At 39.8% G+C, this 18,205-nt stretch overlaps 1 protein-coding gene across 2 annotated transcripts in view; it reads left to right on the top strand.

Annotated features, from left to right (window-relative positions):
- The window catches only part of lhx6.L (LIM homeobox 6 L homeolog), a 100,160-nt gene that overhangs the window by 10,913 nt on the left and 71,042 nt on the right, over nt 1-18,205 (top strand). For both annotated transcript variants that reach the window (XR_005963502.1, XM_018229600.2), the window contains exons 3-4: nt 9,105-9,284; nt 14,478-14,599. Coding sequence is in view for 1 of the 2 variants with exons in the window: in XM_018229600.2 (XP_018085089.2) it covers nt 9,105-9,284; nt 14,478-14,599 (302 nt within the window). In the remaining variant the exon portion in view is untranslated. The remainder of the gene's footprint in view (nt 1-9,104; nt 9,285-14,477; nt 14,600-18,205) is intronic.

Genomic DNA, 18,205 nt, shown 5'->3' with positions numbered 1-18,205 from the left:
AATGAACAAGTGTGGCGAGTCTTGATGTGGACGGGCCAGCGCTGAATAGCGATACACAGATTTTGCCCTGTAGATGCCGGCTTGGAGTTGCCGGAGTATCGCGAGAGCTGCGGCCGAGACGCCACAAGGAAGGGTGAGCTCCGTTTTAATCTCTCACAACCCGTGTTTCTTCTTTGCATTGGTTTTGTCTTGTCTACAATCCTTGCAGGCATGGTGCTGGTTACACCAGCAGTAGGCATGATTGACTATTTGGTTGGATCTAGCATGGGTTGTACCATCAGCTGGTGTTTGCTCCGAGTTTCACAGCCCATAGCTAATTTTGTTGCTGATTGGTATTCAGCAGCTGATGTTGGTCATATGTTGTTGGCTTACAGCTAATCTTTGCTTCTGCATTACATGCATTGTTTTTGGTCTTGTATGCCACTGCTTATTATCAATAAGGCGGGCTTGTGGACCAGGGTTTTGCAAGTTCAACAACTGGCTTGTGCTCCGTTGTTGCATGTATAGAAATTGACTTTTGTGTCAGGTGCCAGTGCAGTTGGTGACCTTGTCCCAAAGGGTGGCATTCACAATAGTTGGCTTATATACTATTGCTTGTGTATTAGAATTCCACTCTGGTGTTTTGCATACACTTCAGCTGACGGGGATCTTGGCCTGCTAGTGTGACAATGGCCTTGCACATCTATGTTGGAATACATAATAGCTGGCTGGTCCACCACTGGTTTGCATTTATGGTGGCTGGCTCTCTGCCAGTGGATTGTGCATCATTGCTGGTTGGTACCAGTGTTTGTAGGCTTCTGGCATGCCTGATTTTGTATTGTGACCCCAGCTGTTGGCTGGTTCAGTAGCTTCTATGTATGGTCACAGGTTTAGTTCAGTTTTTGCATAAACTGTAGCATTGTGCAGCTTGAGCTGTAGTGGCCTCGGCTTTTGTGGGTGTTTTCTAGAACTGTAATTGGCTTGGGTCCCATTGCTTGCTTGTGTAGCAGTTGGCTGGGGCAACAGCCTATGTTAGTGGTAGATGGCTTTAAGTCACATTGGTTGGTTCAGCAGCTTATCCTTGTGATGTTGTATGCCCAGTTTAGATTTGGTGGTTGGTGGAGCTACTGGGCTGTACCAGCATGGCTCTACAATGGTTACAATGATATGCTGGTTTAGGATAACCCAGAGTTGGTGTTCATTTAGTTAAGTCTTCATTAGGTATTATTAGCATGGAGTTGGTGGATCTTGGACTGATCTCTGGTGTGGAGTTGACTCCGATCAGCACTGGTTTGAGCTGCTTCCATTAAGCTGCAGGACTAGGCTAATGTGGGCCAAGTCTTTTTAGGGCCACTCGCTATTGCTGAGGATCGTGTATTTCTCCAGCACTGGTGATAGATGCATCCAAGTTATGTTTAGTTCCTGATCTGATTGATTTCCTGGTGGTTTCTAGGGTGTTTTAGTTCTGAGATGGCTATTGCCATCATTCTGGTTGTGTCCTAGGGCACCTTTTTGTTTTAACAGTTGCAGGATTTTTGCAGGTATCCCTCTAGTCACTGAGGGAACCTTTTTAAACAGAATGTTTATTCTTAATCTGCAATGCTTGATCCTCAAGTACCGGTCTCTGTAATTTAGTGGTTGGTTTTGTAGCTCTTGTTGCCAATCGTTTACCATGTCCTAGGACATGTTGTTCATGTTCTTGTGCCTTTTATCTACCCTTTTCAGGAGATATACATTTTATCAGCTCCCCTGTTGGATGAATGTGATGCTGGCCTCTTCTCAGGGCCTCCTTAGCATCAGTTTGGTTTTTACATTATGTTGGTACTGACATGGAGGGACGTAGAAGAAATAGAGAATTTTACTTACCTACTTGACGTAAATTCCTTTTCTTCTAGTCCCAACATGTCAGTACAGGGTTTCCCATCCCAATTATTATTTTGGTTACTGTACTGCTATGACAAAAGTATAACTGTGGTGAGGAGGAAGTCATGTGGTCTTATAGGTCATGATTCATTTTGATTGGCTATGTTATAGGTCCTACCTCCAGGTGGGGCAATGCCCCATGTGTACTGACATGTCGGGACTAGAAGAAAAGGAATTTACGTCAAGTAGGTAAGTAAAATTCTCTATTTCTCTGTGTTTAAAAGTTTCTCCTCATAATGTAACCTTATGCTAAAGCTGGCCATAGATGTTGAGATTTTTAAAAGATCCGATCGTCATCATGAGACCACGATTATCTTGGAACGTTCGTACGAATTGTCCATCAACTAAAAAGACCAATTTGCCAGGAAAACAAAGGGGAGCTGGCAGCTTGGCCCTGCAAACATAGATAGATTGCACTGGGACAGACAAAGATTTTTTAACCTGGCCGATCATTTTCCTGACAGATGTTGGCAAAAAGTTGTAAGATGTTGATTGTTCAAATCCCACTAACCGCACGATAATTTCGAAGGATTGGTCGGACTTCGCTAAAATCAGTTGTTCAGCAAGAGAAATCTTTGTGTCTATGGTTACCTTTAGCCCATATTATATTGAAGAAAGACCTGTGCACACCCTGGCCTCCGTACTTATGAGAAGACCTTTAACCTTGGTGCTATGGTCATTCGGGAGACGGCAGTTCCCAGTGGTCCATAGATAGCAGACAATTTTAAGCACACAAGGTTATTGCAATGGGGACTAGCCCCTTGACTTTTTTTATGCCAAGAACACGCAAGGTTTGGGGCGTGCCCCTTCGACAGATGACCTACAACCAGGAATGTCATGGAATTTATTAAAAGTATGGATGAAAAAACACTGAACAATGTGCTAAAGAATACAAATAATAAAGACAAAGTTTGTGCTACTGCCACAAGGAAAAAATATAAATAGTACCACTCAAAAAAATTGTAATAAGCCCAAAAAAAATTTCCGTTATTAAGTAAAAAACAGGAGGATCCACTCAGTTCACCTCAGTCCCAAGGTGCAAGAATCCAAAAACACTATATCCAAAAGGAAGAATGTGAGGATCTCCAATAATAAAGAAACTACAGTTTTAAAAAAGTAGAACATTTATTAGGAAATAAGACCTAATTTTTTATTTAGGAAATAAAACGCCTAATAGGGCACTTACTCATAGGCTCATAGCATAGAGATCCTCACATTCTTCCTTTTGGATATAGTGTTTTCAAAGAATACAAATACTCTGAAAGCATTTTTACAGACTATGTAATTTAATCACTGTACACTGTAGCATATATTTAGGTATAGGATCTATGTAAGAATGGAGGAGAACCCTTCACAGACCAATGGGTTTCCTGTAAGGCTACAATAGCTGCCTTGAGCCTGAGATAACATGATGCTGCCATTTTACATTTAACTGGACTATTAAGGCCCTTCACATTGTGCATTGCTATAATAATCACAAGTATCGGGGGAATGTAATAAAAGTCGCTAATGGAAAAACTATTCGCAATGCGAAAAAAGTTATGCCTTTGTGCGGACAAATTTTGCTTTGCATGAATTTAATATAGCTTTTGCGAACCCAGAAACTGCTTAGGGACCACTTCCGACAGTAGAAGACCATTTGCGAATTTTATAGTTTGTGCCAATGCGCAGTCAATGTAATAAAACTTCTTAATGAAAAAGTCATTATGTTTGCTCCAAAAGATTATGACACCTTCAAGCGCTTCTTAAGAGTGCGCAATTAAAATTCGCAATGTAATAACAGTTTAAGGAACAATATTGCATTGCGAGATGTGGATTTTTATTCTTATTGGTGCGAATTGTTTTGCTCTTTGCAACTTTAATTACATTCCCCTGATAGTGTGGTGAAGAAAGGGAAGGAGCAGCAAAATAGAAAGATTTAAAGGAATTGTTCAGTGTCAAAATAAAAACTGGGTATATAGATAGGCTGTGCAAAATAAAAAAAAAATGTTTCTAATATAGTTAGTTAGCCACAAATGTAATGTATAAAGGCTGGAGTGACTGGATGTCTAACATAATAGCCAGAACACTACTTACTGTTTGCCGCTCTCTTGCTTTCCACTGATTGGTTATCAGGCAGTAACCAATCAGTGACTTGAGGGAGGGCCACTTGGGTGCAAGCATAACTGCTTGCTTTTCAATCTGAGCTGAATGCTGAGAATCAATTGCAAACTCACTGAACAGTTATGTACCATGTGGCCATGTAGTTAGTCACTAACTAACTGAATGAGAAAAAGCTGAAAAGCAGGAAGTAGTAGTGTTCTGTTCTGTTATGTTAGACATCCGTTCACTCCAGCCTTTATAGAATTATTAGCTAACTATATTAGAAATAATTTTAATTTTGCACAGCCTATCTATTTACCCGGTTTTTATTTTTAAACTAAACTGTTCCTTTAAGACAACCAATGGCAGTGTGTGTGGATGTACAGTATGAAAAAACAATGGTTTTGACAGGAACAGAGGAGTCTGTAGAGAGCAGAATAGTACTTTACTAATTAGCAGAAGGATTTTATATGCTATTTATTGTTTCCCATGCAGCCACAATAATTAATTTAACCAGGTACGAAAAGGTTCCCCTCTCAGGAGAGGGCAGAAGGATTTTAGGGTCAGAATTTAATTTTGATTGCAAGGGAACAAGTTGGTTGTCCAGGAGACAGATTAGTAGTAGGGTGCAATAGTCTAAGTGGGATAAGATAATCAAGGGTCGGCTGGCATTAAACTGTCGGCCCAGACCAGCTCCCCCACTTGCCTGAAAACTGTGTGCTCCCTGAGGTTGCGGCTGTGATGTGGGGCCTGTGGAGTTGGCGAGGGGAGTCAGGGGGTAGATTTAGTTTAAGGTGGTATTGATACATCCACGAGGAGATAGCTAAATGTAGCTAGGTTCCTTTTTTTCTTTCATGTTTCCTTTCTTGCTTGTTCCTTTTTGTAAAAGCAAAATTTTCAATAAAAATAACAGTTTCTTTGCTTCATTGTTTAATGAAGGGAAGTATATCTAGATGTCATCTGCATGCAAATAATATTTAAGACCAAATAATTGGATGTCAGTGTATTCTCTGACTCTCTCCCCTGGTTTCCTCTTTCAGTGAATTCCCTAGTACTGTGCACTTCTGAAACCTGTAAGACCCGGCCTATGTGATTATTTGGCCTCATTATCCTTTCATTAACTGCTGTTTTAAATACGCTGAGTGGTCAGTGGTCCAGGTCTGCTTGGATCTCTGTTTCCACACTAAAGAGGTTGTTGAGAGTTACAGTTTGCACTATAGTGTTTTCCAGTTCAGGTAAATTCCAATCACTTGTATCTAGTCCATTATCAATTTTTCTGGACTAACTTCTGGAATATGGTTGGCAAATCGTTACCAGGGGAATTCCCCTGGTAATGATTAGCCAATTATATTCCATTAATACATGTCTTGCACACTTTAAATTTTATTCATGCAGCATTAAAATAATACTTTCCATACCCATAGGGTCCAACTCTCCTGACATTCTCCTTTGTTTATAGTTGCAAATTCAAGAAGCAATAATTAGCCAGTTATAGACACTTTTAGGGCGTTATTTACTAAACCCCAGATTTATCTGGTTGGGCTTTTTGTGGCAAAAACTCAAATTTTCATGGAAAAAATCCACCATCACAGATCTGTTGAGGTCCTGTAGAAGTCAATGGGAGAGTCACCTATCCCAATTTGAAGATATTGGGGTTTGTGCTGGGTTTAGCCTGAAAATATGAAAAATGTGGGGGTTTTGAGCAAAAACCTGACAAAATTTGGGAAAAAAGTCCAGGTTTTTCAATCAGGTTTTCGCTCGATTTTATCAGGTTTTTATCCTGATCTGATTAATTTGAGTTTTTAAATTAATAAATAAGGTCAAATCGGGCACGGGAGTTTGGCCATGTTTTTTTTATGAAATAATGAGATAAATTCTGAGTTTACTAAATAACCCCCCCGGTATAATATAGGTAATTATAGTTTTATATGATCAGGAAGTTTGTTTTTGAATAACTGTGAATTAGATACTGAAAATGTAAAACTGTATAATGTTGCTGTATGCTTGCAGAAGAACTTGATTACAGCTATGCAGTAGACCAGGGGTCCCCAACCTTTTTTGGACCGTGAAATGGCAAAAAACAGCAAAAAATTCACGAAACGCATAGAAGTCAATGGGCGTCAAAATTATTCTTCAATGTTATCGATTGTATCAATTTTGACGTTTGCAACAAATTTGATATGCGCGCCTATTTTTCCAAATGTATTAAAGTCAATGGGCGTCAATAATGATGCATGACAATTTTTATATGTGCGACTATTTGTGCCCAAATTTTTTTGATGTGCCGGATTCGTGCCTGGAGAATTTATTCGCCCATCACTAGTATACACATGTATTTCTTGATAAAGATGACAGCCTATATATCTAAAAAAGACAAAAAAGTATTTTGATAAAAAAAAGTACTTTCCATACCCATAAAAACAAAGAAAGATAGGAGGAAAATGGAGGAGGCCCCTCTAAGATAATTTGCAGCCCTCTACACTGACCAATGCATAGATAAAATTTCAGTGACCTACAGAGCATCAGTATCTTTCACACAGTAATAATTTCTAGGCGGTTTCAGCATAATATATCCGAACAGCATGCATGTAACTTGCGGGAACCTCAGTTGTAACCATTGGCATAGGCATATTTGCGTTACAAAAAAAGGGCAGACTTAGGCTTAATGTTACTAATAGCAGTTACTTTCCACAATTACAAAACACCAGAAAATACAATGCTGAGAATTGCCTCTACTAAAACACATGGAGAGAAAGCTATCAGTAAATTTTCAGCGTTGTCTATTTTTGTAGCCGTGACAAGTAGCTGCTACTTGTAGCTCCGTCTGTCTTCACCCATAAAGTCCTATTCCTAAAGCATCAATTGTGTCTTTGCATTAATCCTCTTATTAGCACGAGTTGTCCTAAATTTCTCCACAATGAAAAAAAAACACATAAGCTTAAACTTCCTGCTTCTCATTCCTGCCAGCACGTCAGTGTAGCCTTATTTCTTGACCACCAGCAATCGGCACGTGGTCTGCGATGCTGCAGCTCAAAGTTATACGTCGCTGCTTTCAATTTGTGTTCTCCTCTCTGTATTCTAACACCTTGACAGCTGTTGTGCTGCCCAATGCGGCTTTCGCAAGAGGTGAGATTTACTAAGCATGAAAAACATGAATATACATTTGTCATCTACAATCTGGCGAGTTCATGTAGTGGATGGGATTTTTCAATTCGAGTTATGATTTATTGAAAATGATGGGTGGTAAAAAATAAAAAAAAAATAAAAAAAAAATGAAAATGATGGGTGGGGTGAGATTTCACTACATTTTTCAAGTTTCAAGGTTTTAACAAAGGAAAACAATGTTGAGTGAATAAAGACATTTTAAATTATGTAATATATGAAAAATCTTGGGTACATATATCTTCAATATCAGTGCTGGTCCCAGCATTTTGCAGCATGTAATCAAAGGTGAAAATATGATGGGAGTTTTAGTCCTGCGACAGCAGACATGGATTTTAAAAAGCAACATTGCACAAGTGCTATACCTGCCATGAGGCAAGTCAGGTGACACTTTACCCTACACAACAACAAGCCACCCTGAATAACGCAAAAAGACAATTTCAACTTTTATTTTAACCAACAATTCACCTGCTGTAGTGTAAAAAGCATGATTTTGCTTTCTATACTAGTAGTCTGTGAGGGGTTGCAGCATTGGGTCTTTAGTACTATATTTCCTTTCTGAAGTGTTATATTATGAAGCAAAATGAAGGCTATGGACACACATACACTTTTCCCTGGCATCTTTTCTGTGGTTCGCGCCGCCATTTTAAAAAAAAGCCAACAGCTGTGTAAAGTTTCAAGTTTAGGCTATGGTACTTTCGCTAGCGTATTTACACTGCGGTCGGCTTTTTAAAAACCGTGGCAGAGACGCCGTGGAAAAACGTATGTATGTCCATAGCCTTAACTGTTCTCTCTGTATGTTAAGGCTATGGACACACAGGGGCCCCATGAGGCCCAAATTCATATACAGTTTCAGTAAATATTGGTCGATGGCTAAACATTTTGGGGGCCTGAAAAATTATTTGCTGTAGGACCCAGTAATATCTAGTTATGCCACTGGTAAGATATGTACGTGTACATAGCTATAATCTCAATAACTGATTGTGAATGTGTATTACTTTTCATAAATACAGTAAAAAAGGATCAGGACATAGGGTCAAGAAAGCAAGTTGTCAGTGGGCATGACAAGAGAAGCTGGAGACTTTAGAAGTTATTATGGGATGGAAAGAATTACGGCATGCAGAAGGAGGCTAAGAAAGGAGAAGTTAGTTTCAGTATTAGTGGTGGGAATCTGATTGTGGATAAACTCTGTTTTTAAAGAATAAGTCCTGAGAAAAATGTGTCATGGTTGACAGATACTGATGATGAAGGATGGAGAAGAGTATTGAATATGGAAAACAGGTGGGTGGGTTGGTTTTGTTATTGTTTATAAGGGTACTGTAGACAATGAGGATTGTTGTTTGGAGCTAAAATCTGGTCCACTTGTGCCTGACTGTATGCGTCATTGGCTAATCCATTGGCTTCTTTATGGGTTTTTTGTTTTAGCCATTGGGATTACTGCATTTAACACATCCATGGTGGTATCAAACTGATCTCATTAGATAATAGGCCTGATGTGATTCATATAGGAGTGTGGTCGGAAGACTTTCTAGTTTATAAATTGCATCTGAGGCTGTCAAGAATCGGACTCCTACAGATTCAATATATAACAATATAATTGGGTGACTTTCTGTTCCAGTATTGCAGCATGTAAATTGTTGCATGCTGTAACTTTGGAGAGCTAGTAGGAGTCTAAACACACCCTATTGATCTATTAGATAGTAGATTGCCAGTCAACCTCAACAGAAAAAAAACTTAATCTGACTTCTATCTGGATTTTAAATGCAATTTGTTGTTCACACCACATCTAGATATAAATTGAGACATTTAATATAATACAAAATAAAAATACATCAAATAGAAGTAACTAAGGGTGCTCTTTGTAGTAAAGAAAAGACATATGACGGCTCCCTAATATGTATGCATAATTATTTATAGTCGGATAATTGTTTTTTGATTGTTTCTGTTGTTTTTCTCAGTCTCACTCAGATGATGAAAATATGCCATGTAGTTTGGAGAAAGAGGACCACTCTTCACCCAGCCCTCCCTCCACCCCTTCTGTGTGCTCACCCCCATCCTCCTCATCCTCAGTCCCATCAGATGGAAAGAACATCTGCTCCAGCTGTGGCTTGGAAATCCTGGACAGATATTTGCTTAAGGTACCTTGAGTGAATGTGCTATATGAAGCATTGCCTGTATTGCCTTTATTATACTTTTAGTCATATAGTTCTCAGATCCTCAGTGTCGAGAAAGTTGTACTAATTACTGAGCCACTATGCCTGCCTCAACTCCTTGCTAATGATCTTAATTATAATTCTGCTTCAGTTTGGTACTACTGAACCCTTTTCTTATACTAATTTGACTAGTGCAATAACGAAAATCAACTTAGGCTATTTCTGTGCACACTCAAAATGCCTGTGTTTAAAAGCATTAGATGTGATTGTGTTGGATGCAAATCTGAACATGGCTACAATTACTCTGGAATTTTGTGGTACAATGCTGCATTGTGGGTAAAAACATGTTGTGTGTTTTAGCAAATTGCATGCAAGTTTGAATGATGCAGACCTACACATGGTCACATTTTCTCTGGAATTATGGGTAAACACGCTGCATTCCAAGACTTTACTAAAATTCGGATTTCTATTTTTTTCATGAGTATGAAAACATTTGTGGTTTTCCTTTATTTCTTTAAAACTCTAAAAATGTGAGATTTATTTAGTGTAAAAACCACAAAAACAAAATACAAAAATCTGCCAGGTAAAAGCTGTCCTATAGAAGTCAACGGGAGCTGCACTGAACTTATTGGATAATTAAATTTTTTTTTGAATTTTGGTTTTTGAATTTGTTTCTCTAGTAATTGTGCGAAAACTTGAAATTTTCATGGTTTTCGAGGTTTTTGTCATTTTTAGTGTATCATCTAGCGTTTTTTTTCTCACCTGGTACTTTTTATATATTCTAATCTTTTAATAACGTCCATTACAAATTAGAGCTCAACACAGAAAATTTCCACTGTTCTCTGTTCATTCCTTTGGGATTTTTAGAGGCATTTTTATCAAATGGGGAACTCTTGCTTTCATTCATTCATAAATACGAATCTAAATATCCCAGAGGAATGCGGCAAGGCCACAAAGGCTCGGGCCTTGGGCAGCATAAAGTAAAGGGGGGCATGCCACCCAGCTGCACATGTCGTTTGCCTTATTCTGTAGCATTAAGCGCTCGGCGATCCGGTAGAAAAAGGATACACATGCGCGCGATCCTAAAGGAGAGAGGGGGAAAACCCTGCATATTATAACCTTCATATACCCTTCAGGGACAAAAAAAGTGCTATGTGTACACAGAAAATGGTTTCATACAATACAATAGAAAATGGCGCCATAACAAATATCTTTATTTTTCTTAACAAGTGAGTGCTGGTTAATTGTTTGGTTATAACATTTCCATGTATACATACACACACACAGATTGTGTTCATCCAGATGTTCACCAAATATCAATATCCCTTGTAGAAAGCACTAAAGGACATACATAGTGAGCAGCACTGAAGGAAATACATGGTGAGCAGCACTGAAGGACATACATAGTGAGCATGTTTCTATCCAGGGATAGCATCTATTAACAGGAATATGACACCAGCTATCGTAGTTAGATAAAATTCAGGTGTTTTATAGGGATGGGTGAATTTTTTCGCCTCGTTTCGCCGAAAAAATGACGCCCATAGACTTGTATGGCGACGTGCAAAAAAAAAAAAAAAGATGCGTGTCTGCTTATTTTATGAGGTTTTCAGAGCATTTTTGTAAAAGGGAAGAAACATTTTTCTGCTTGCTATATACTTGCTAGGTTACATTTAGAATTTCCTTCTGTATGTGACTAATTTAGGTAGTGAAGAAGGGTTAACAAAACATTCTCAATGCACAATATTCTACCTTGTAAGAAGCACCCCCAGATAAGTAAAAATAAATAAATAAATAAATGTATGTGTCGCGTCACGGGTATAAGATGGCATTTCAGTGACAAGTGGTTGTAAGAAATAGTCAATAAATTCTGCCACAGGTTGGAACAGGGAGCCCTTAGCCGAGATGATGGGCCGTCCTGGGGGTGCAGACTGGGATTTGTGTATTTTTGGGAGCGTATATATAATTTGAATATGAGGGAAGTCTGAGCATAAAAACTTGTGTGTCTTGTCCACTTGTCACTGAAATGCCATCTTATACCCGTGATGCGACACACGTAATCAGAACCCTTAAAGCACTGGGGGAATTACCAGATAACTACTTACTAGCGACAATGGACGTAAAAAGTTTATACACAGTTATACCCCATGACCTAGGCATTCATGCCTGCAGGATAGCACTTGAGACACGCACAGACAAAACTGTACCGACAGAATTCCTACTACAGTTGTTAGAATTAACACTAACTAGGAACTACTTTAGATTCGAAAATACCTTTTATGTACAGGTATCTGGGACAGCAATGGGAAGTGCCCTAGCTCCTTCCTACGTTAATTTATTTGTTACAATATGAACAAGAAAATATTGCCACTTGGACTGGGGACAATATAATTTTATACTTGCGCTACATTGACTATTTGCTGTTTATTTGGAAGGGCGACTCTGTGTCCTTGCTAAACTTTGTGGAAAAACTCAATACACTTGACACCCCTATCAGACTGACACTGAATTTTGATAACCATAGCATTGAGTTCCTGGAGCTATTGATATTTAAGACAGAACAGGGCTTAGGTACCAGTCTGTATAGGAAACCAACGGATCGTAATACGATCTTGCATGCTAGCAGCGACCACCCACCAGCCACCTCCAGAGCCATCCCATACTCACAATTCTTACGGACTATACGCAACAACAGTAATCCTCAAAAGACACTGTTACAACTTCAAGAGACATTTACACGTTTTCTAGATAGGGGCTATAATGAGGATCTCTTACACCAGCAACTGCAGAGGACCTGATAAGTGAAAAACCGAATGTTACTAAATCAGAGAATACACAGTTAATTTTCACCACCACATACTCACATCTGTCCAAGGACCTAAAGAAGTGTGTGCAAAAAAATTGGCCAATTATCGCCATGGACGAAACACTTTCCCTACACCATGCCCCAGCACCTATGTTTGGCCACAGCAGGAATCGTAGCCTTAAAGATATCCTGGTGAACACTGACTTTGTGAACAGAACTAAGGAAGCCCCGAATTGGCTCTCGGGTCAACAGAAATTGGGGTGCTACCGGTGCCCTGACTGCACGACGTGTAGATCTATATGCTTACTGGCAAAGACTTCCCCCACCCACATACTGGAAAATGCATAAAAATACAGTATCGCTTGACTTGCACCACATCGTTTGTGGTTTACATTGTAACTTGCCCGTGTGGCCTCTATTATGTAGGCAAAGCCACTACACCACTGAAGGATAGGATCGCAAACCACAGGTCAGCTATAAGTAAAGCCCTAAAAGAAAAAACCTCTAAACAACCTGTGGCAAGACATTTTCTACAAATGGGCCATACCCTACCCACTTTCCGTTGTATGGCGATCGATCACCAACCCCCTCTGGCGAGAGGGGGCAACAGAGATTTGGCCCTCCTTAGACGGGAGTCGAGATGGATATATCGCCTAGACACCGTAGCTCCCCGTGGATTGAACAAAACCCTCCCCCTTGGCTGCCTTATATGAATCCTTGGATTGAACTTTTATATGGGGATAGCTTATATCACTAAGTACATAACTCTGGACAATGGCGATATTGATATATTAATAAGACTTTCTCTGACAAGCTTACTAGCTACATTTGTAGATATCTTTATCTGCTTCAGCTTTATGATTTCTATCGCAACATTTCTTTGTGCTTCCTCCATCCCTTAACCCCCATCTTTCCTATTGTTCATGTGCTGTCCTGTTATTTGTGTTTTTAACCCTACGCAGTACTGGGGCACCGGATCGACCAGTAGCCACTAGACTCCTATGTGTTCCCATACGCGACGGGTCCTAGCAACACAGTAGCATGTGGGTTGTGGTCAAAGTACTCTGTGTATCTGATAGCCACCCACTCCTTGCCGGAGTGGTGCAGCGCCGGGCATACCATCCCCCACCGCAAGTGGGAGTACTGATGTGTACCAACAGTAATCCTTTACCCAGATGACAGGCCTGGAGTCTATTTACCCTCTAGTTCTTTAAACTTTTGTGCAGCGACACTGAGAACTGCTTTGACAGCGATCGTGTCCTGAATACCACACACTCCATGGTTGAGCTGGATAAGTGACACGCAGAACCGCTTGGCCAGCAGTCGTGTCTTAATAACTGTACGCTCACTGATAATGCAGAAGTACAGAGACCCGGTAAAAGCATAGTATACACCCATCGCTGCTCAGTGATAGGTCGCCAGGCCCGCCTTTGACACGCACTGACAGTTAGAACAGGAGTTGGGGGAGTGGCCTTCATACTGACACTGTGCACTCACAGTACTGCGCTCTTGTTTTCTTTTTGTTTTCTTTCTCTCTTAATCTTTTTTGTGTGTTTCACCCTGCTGTTATACATTTCCCCATGTGCCTTTTAGATTATATCACTGGCTAATAGATTTGAGCACTTTCATTGACACCTGTATGGTTGCCTAGAAACAGATTTTGGCGCCATTTCAAGGCTTTATTACCTCTGGGGGGTTGTGGGTGCTGGATGTTTTTGTTTTTTCTCCTGACGAAGATCCCTGTGGGGGATCGAAACGTTGAGGCTTAATAATAAAACATTTTTTGTTTTTTCACTAAAACCCTGTGAGTGCCACAATTCTTTTTCACTTTATATAATAGCATAATCACGGACTTCATGAACGTCAACCTGTACAGAACAGTAATACAGAATTAAAAAGGAATTTGCATTTGTTATGCAGCACAATCCAAAAATATTATAATTCCAATTACATACTTAGTGGTGATTATTACTCCAATACAGTAAGCCAACCAGATGGAGTCATCACATTCGGGCCTGTAGACGCTCTTTTAAAAAGTTTGATAATATTATATCCACAGTGGTATCTTGTGAGTGGAATGTGGAAATGACACCCACTCATACCGCTGTTGGAGTACTGCTGCTAGTTGGAGAATAAAGGAAGAAACTCTGCTGCCTCTGCCTAGTCCCGGTCTGCCAGGGGCACCAGCAGTAACCAGGGTCTAAACATGCAAGCAGTTTTATCCAGGGAGAAAGGACTAGAAATGACATCTGTCCATTGGGGATTGGTCATAAAGTAATTTATCCTGTTAGCTCTACAACTAGAGTTCAAAAAACGCATTAACAAGCAACTGCTAAAGAAAGTAGTTTAATAGAGTGTGCTATTCTGTGTTTCAGGTGAATAATCTGATCTGGCATGTCAGGTGCCTAGAATGTTCCGTGTGCAGAACCTCCCTGAGACAACACAATAGCTGCTATATCAAAAACAAGGAGATATTCTGCAAAATGGATTATTTCAGGTATGCTGCAATTTGTTGCTTTTACCCTATATTGTTCTTGCCCTTTTAATATGATTTTGACTTTGATTGTTGCGGTTCATGAATTCAGAATGTACTTATTGAATTTGTGGTCCTGCTATGCAACTACATTAAGTTTGGTGGCTGATGGATACATATTCCTTAAAAATGAATATGGTGCTGTTTTTTTCTACAAACATGGGTTGTTTACACCTTTTAGGGTAAAATTAGCCATATCAGACTTCGCTCTTTTTTGCTAATTGGCCTACTACGGTTATCTGAATTAGTATCAGCCTACCAGTGTTCAAATTATCATCACTTTGTTGACCAGTGCTCTGCATATGTATGCATGATGAACTCTGCAACAGAAGGATGAGGGGTGCGGGTAGCCAGTCAGTAGAGCTGCATAAACATGTCTTTGTATGTGCACTCTGCAGAAATAATTTTTACTGAAATTCAGGCAGAACTACAGAGCACCAGGCCCCCCTGGAAAAACATTCAAGGGGCCCAGCATGGACAGATTCCTTCTTGCACCCTGCTTGCGTGTGTATGTAGTGTTTTTTTATATAAAGCTTTTTTCCTGGATTGTTATTGGTTATTGCTCCTTTATATTCTGGTTCTCTTTTACAAGGTATATAGCCTGTGATAATGAGGCATCTAGCACGAAACACCTTAAGCTTTTTATTGAAATGTAAACCTTAATAAAGATTCATTTATTTTTTTAATTGAACCTGTCAATGCTGGAAATATTGAGTGCCTGCTCCCTTCTGTATTTATGGTGTACTTCTTGACACACAGGGAAGTCACATAGGTGTGGGAGCACACCCCTTTTACTTGCAAAAACAACTCTGCTCTCATAGTTACTTAGTTACATAGAAGACAAAGCCAATCAAGTTCAACCCCTCAGAAAGAAACCACAGCATCCATACAAACACCCCTCCATACCTTCACATAAATTATATATACCCATTTGATATTATGTCTGTCCAAGAAATCATCCAAGCCATTCTTAAAGGCATTAACTGAATCAGCCATCACAACATCACCCGGCAGTGCATTCCACAACCTCACTGTCCTCACTGCAAAGAACCACCTACGTTGCTTCAAATGAAAGTTATTTTCTGCTATTCTGAAGGGGTGGCCTCTGGTACGGTGATCCACTTTATGGGTAAAAAGGTCCTCTGCTATATGTCTATAATGTCCTCTAATGTACTTGTAAAGTGTAATCATGTCCCCTCGCAAGTGCCTTTTTTCCAGAGAAAACAAGGTCTTCCATCCCTCTAACTTGTTTAGTTGCACGTCTCTGCACTCTCTCCAGCTCATTTATATCTCTCTTAAGGACTGGAGTCCAAAACTGCACTGCATACTCCAGATGTGGCCTTACCAGGGATCTATAAAGACATAATTATGTTTTCATCCCTTGAGTTAATGCCCTTTTTTATGCAAGACAGAACTTTATTTGCTTAAGTAGCCACAGAATGACACTGCCCAGAGTTATCATCATCATCATCATCATCATCATTTATTTATATAGCGCTGTCAAGATACGCAGTGCTTTGTTATCTACAAAAACCCCTATCTATATCTATATAATTTAAGTAAACTCCCAACACACTGCCATTTAGTGTATAACTTGCATTTATATTATTTTTGCCAAAGTGCATTTATCAACATTGAACCTTATTTTCCAGTTTGCTGTCCAATTTTCCAACAAATCACTCAAAGTGGCAGCATCCTGCATGGAACCTATAGTTCTGCACAATTTAGTATCATCTGCAAAAATAGAAACAGTAATTTCAATGCCCGCCTCCAGGTCAATAATAAACAAGTTGAAAAGCAAGGGACCTAGTACAGAGCCCTGCGGTACTCCACTAACACTGGTCCGATTAGAAAATGTTCCATTTACCACCACTCTTTGTAGTCTATCTTTTAGCCAGTTCTCTATCCAGGTACAAATATTATATTCCAGGCCAACATTCCTTAATTTAACCAGTAACCTTCTGTGTGGCACTGTATCAAATGTTTTAGCAAAGTAAATCACATCCACTGCCATCCCAGAATTGAGGTCCCTGTTCACCTTCTCACCTAATTACTTGGTTGTAAGGGAAAATAAACCCTTTTACCACTAGGCATCACTGTGCACTTTAAAGACACATTCCTAGTACATTTCTAGGCCTGAAATAGTAACAGAGTAACATAGTAAGTTGGGTTGAAAAAACTCACATGTCCATCAAGTTCAACCTTTAGTCTGTATAACCTGTCTAACTGCTAGTTAATTCAGAGGAAGGCAAAAAAAACCCGTTTGAAGCCTCTCCAATTTGCCTCAGAGGAGAAAAAATCCTTCCTGACTCCAAGATGGCAATCAGACCAGTCCCTGGATAAACTTCTATGAGCCATCTTCCATTACCTTGTATTCCCTCACTTGAAAAAAAGTCACCCAAACCCTTCTTAATTTATCAGCCAGTATTCAGGGAGAGAATTCCACATCTTCACAGCCCTCACCAAACGGAATTGGAATGGGTGCCCTCTTGTCAGCTGGAAGGTCCTACTGGTAAATGAAGCATTTGAGAGATTATTATATGATCCCCTTATATATTTATACATGGTTATCACATCCCCCCTTAAGAGCTTCTTCTTCAGTGTTAACAACCCCAACATGGCCAGTCTTTCCTCATAACTGACATTTTCCATACCCTTTACCAGCTTAGTTGTCTCTGGACCCTCTATAATTCAGTAATGTCCTTTTCGTGCGCTGGAGACCAAAATGGTACGGCATATTACAGATGGGGCCTTTCCAGTGCTCTGCACAGTGCTCCTACTGTGAATTCATGCCCCTTTTAATACAACTCAACCTTATTTGTCCTTGATGCTGCTGACTGGCATTGCTTGCTACAGCCAAGTGTATCTACAAGGACTCCAAGGTCCTTTTCCATAATCGATTTGCCTAGTGCAGTCCCATTAGGGCCACTTAGCCACCCAGATTGCCAATTTGTCAAGATCCTGTTGCAAGGATGGCACATCTTGGATGTAATTTATTAAGCTGGACTGGATAGTTTTGTGTCATCTGCAAACACTGATACATTATTAATGCACAAGTTAAATAAAAGTGGACCCAATACAGAGCCCTAAGGAACCCCACTAAGAACCTTTCTCCAAGTAAAGTAGAGACACGTGTATTTTTTAAGCACACTGTCATACACTTAGGGGCCCATTCACTAAGTTCGAGTGAAGGAATAGAGGGAAAAATACTCGAATTTCGAGTAGCTTTTTGTGCTCCTCGACTATCGAATTTTCGTAAATTCACCTGAGTAGAATGATTCGAATAGATCGAGCGCAAAAACGCTGCGACTATTCGCCCATACGATAGTCGAAGTACTGTCTCTTTTAAAAATATTTTGACTGCCTACTTCGCCACCTAAAACCTACCGAATTGCTTTAAAAGCCTATGGGAAAGTCCCATAGGTTTGGTTTCTACGTTTTTGATTGAATAAAAAGGCATTCGATCGATCATTCGATCGAATGAAAATCCTTCGATCGAATATTCGATCGTGCGACTATTCGCTGGGCGAATATTCGACTATTCGCCAGGGCGTAAATTTGCCCGAATTG

The sequence above is a fragment of the Xenopus laevis genome, chromosome 8L (genome assembly GCF_017654675.1).
Source record: "Xenopus laevis strain J_2021 chromosome 8L, Xenopus_laevis_v10.1, whole genome shotgun sequence".
NCBI lineage: Eukaryota > Metazoa > Chordata > Amphibia > Anura > Pipidae > Xenopus > Xenopus laevis.
The sequence above is the reverse complement of the archived record's forward strand: the minus strand, read 5'-3'. Positions and strand labels throughout refer to the sequence as shown.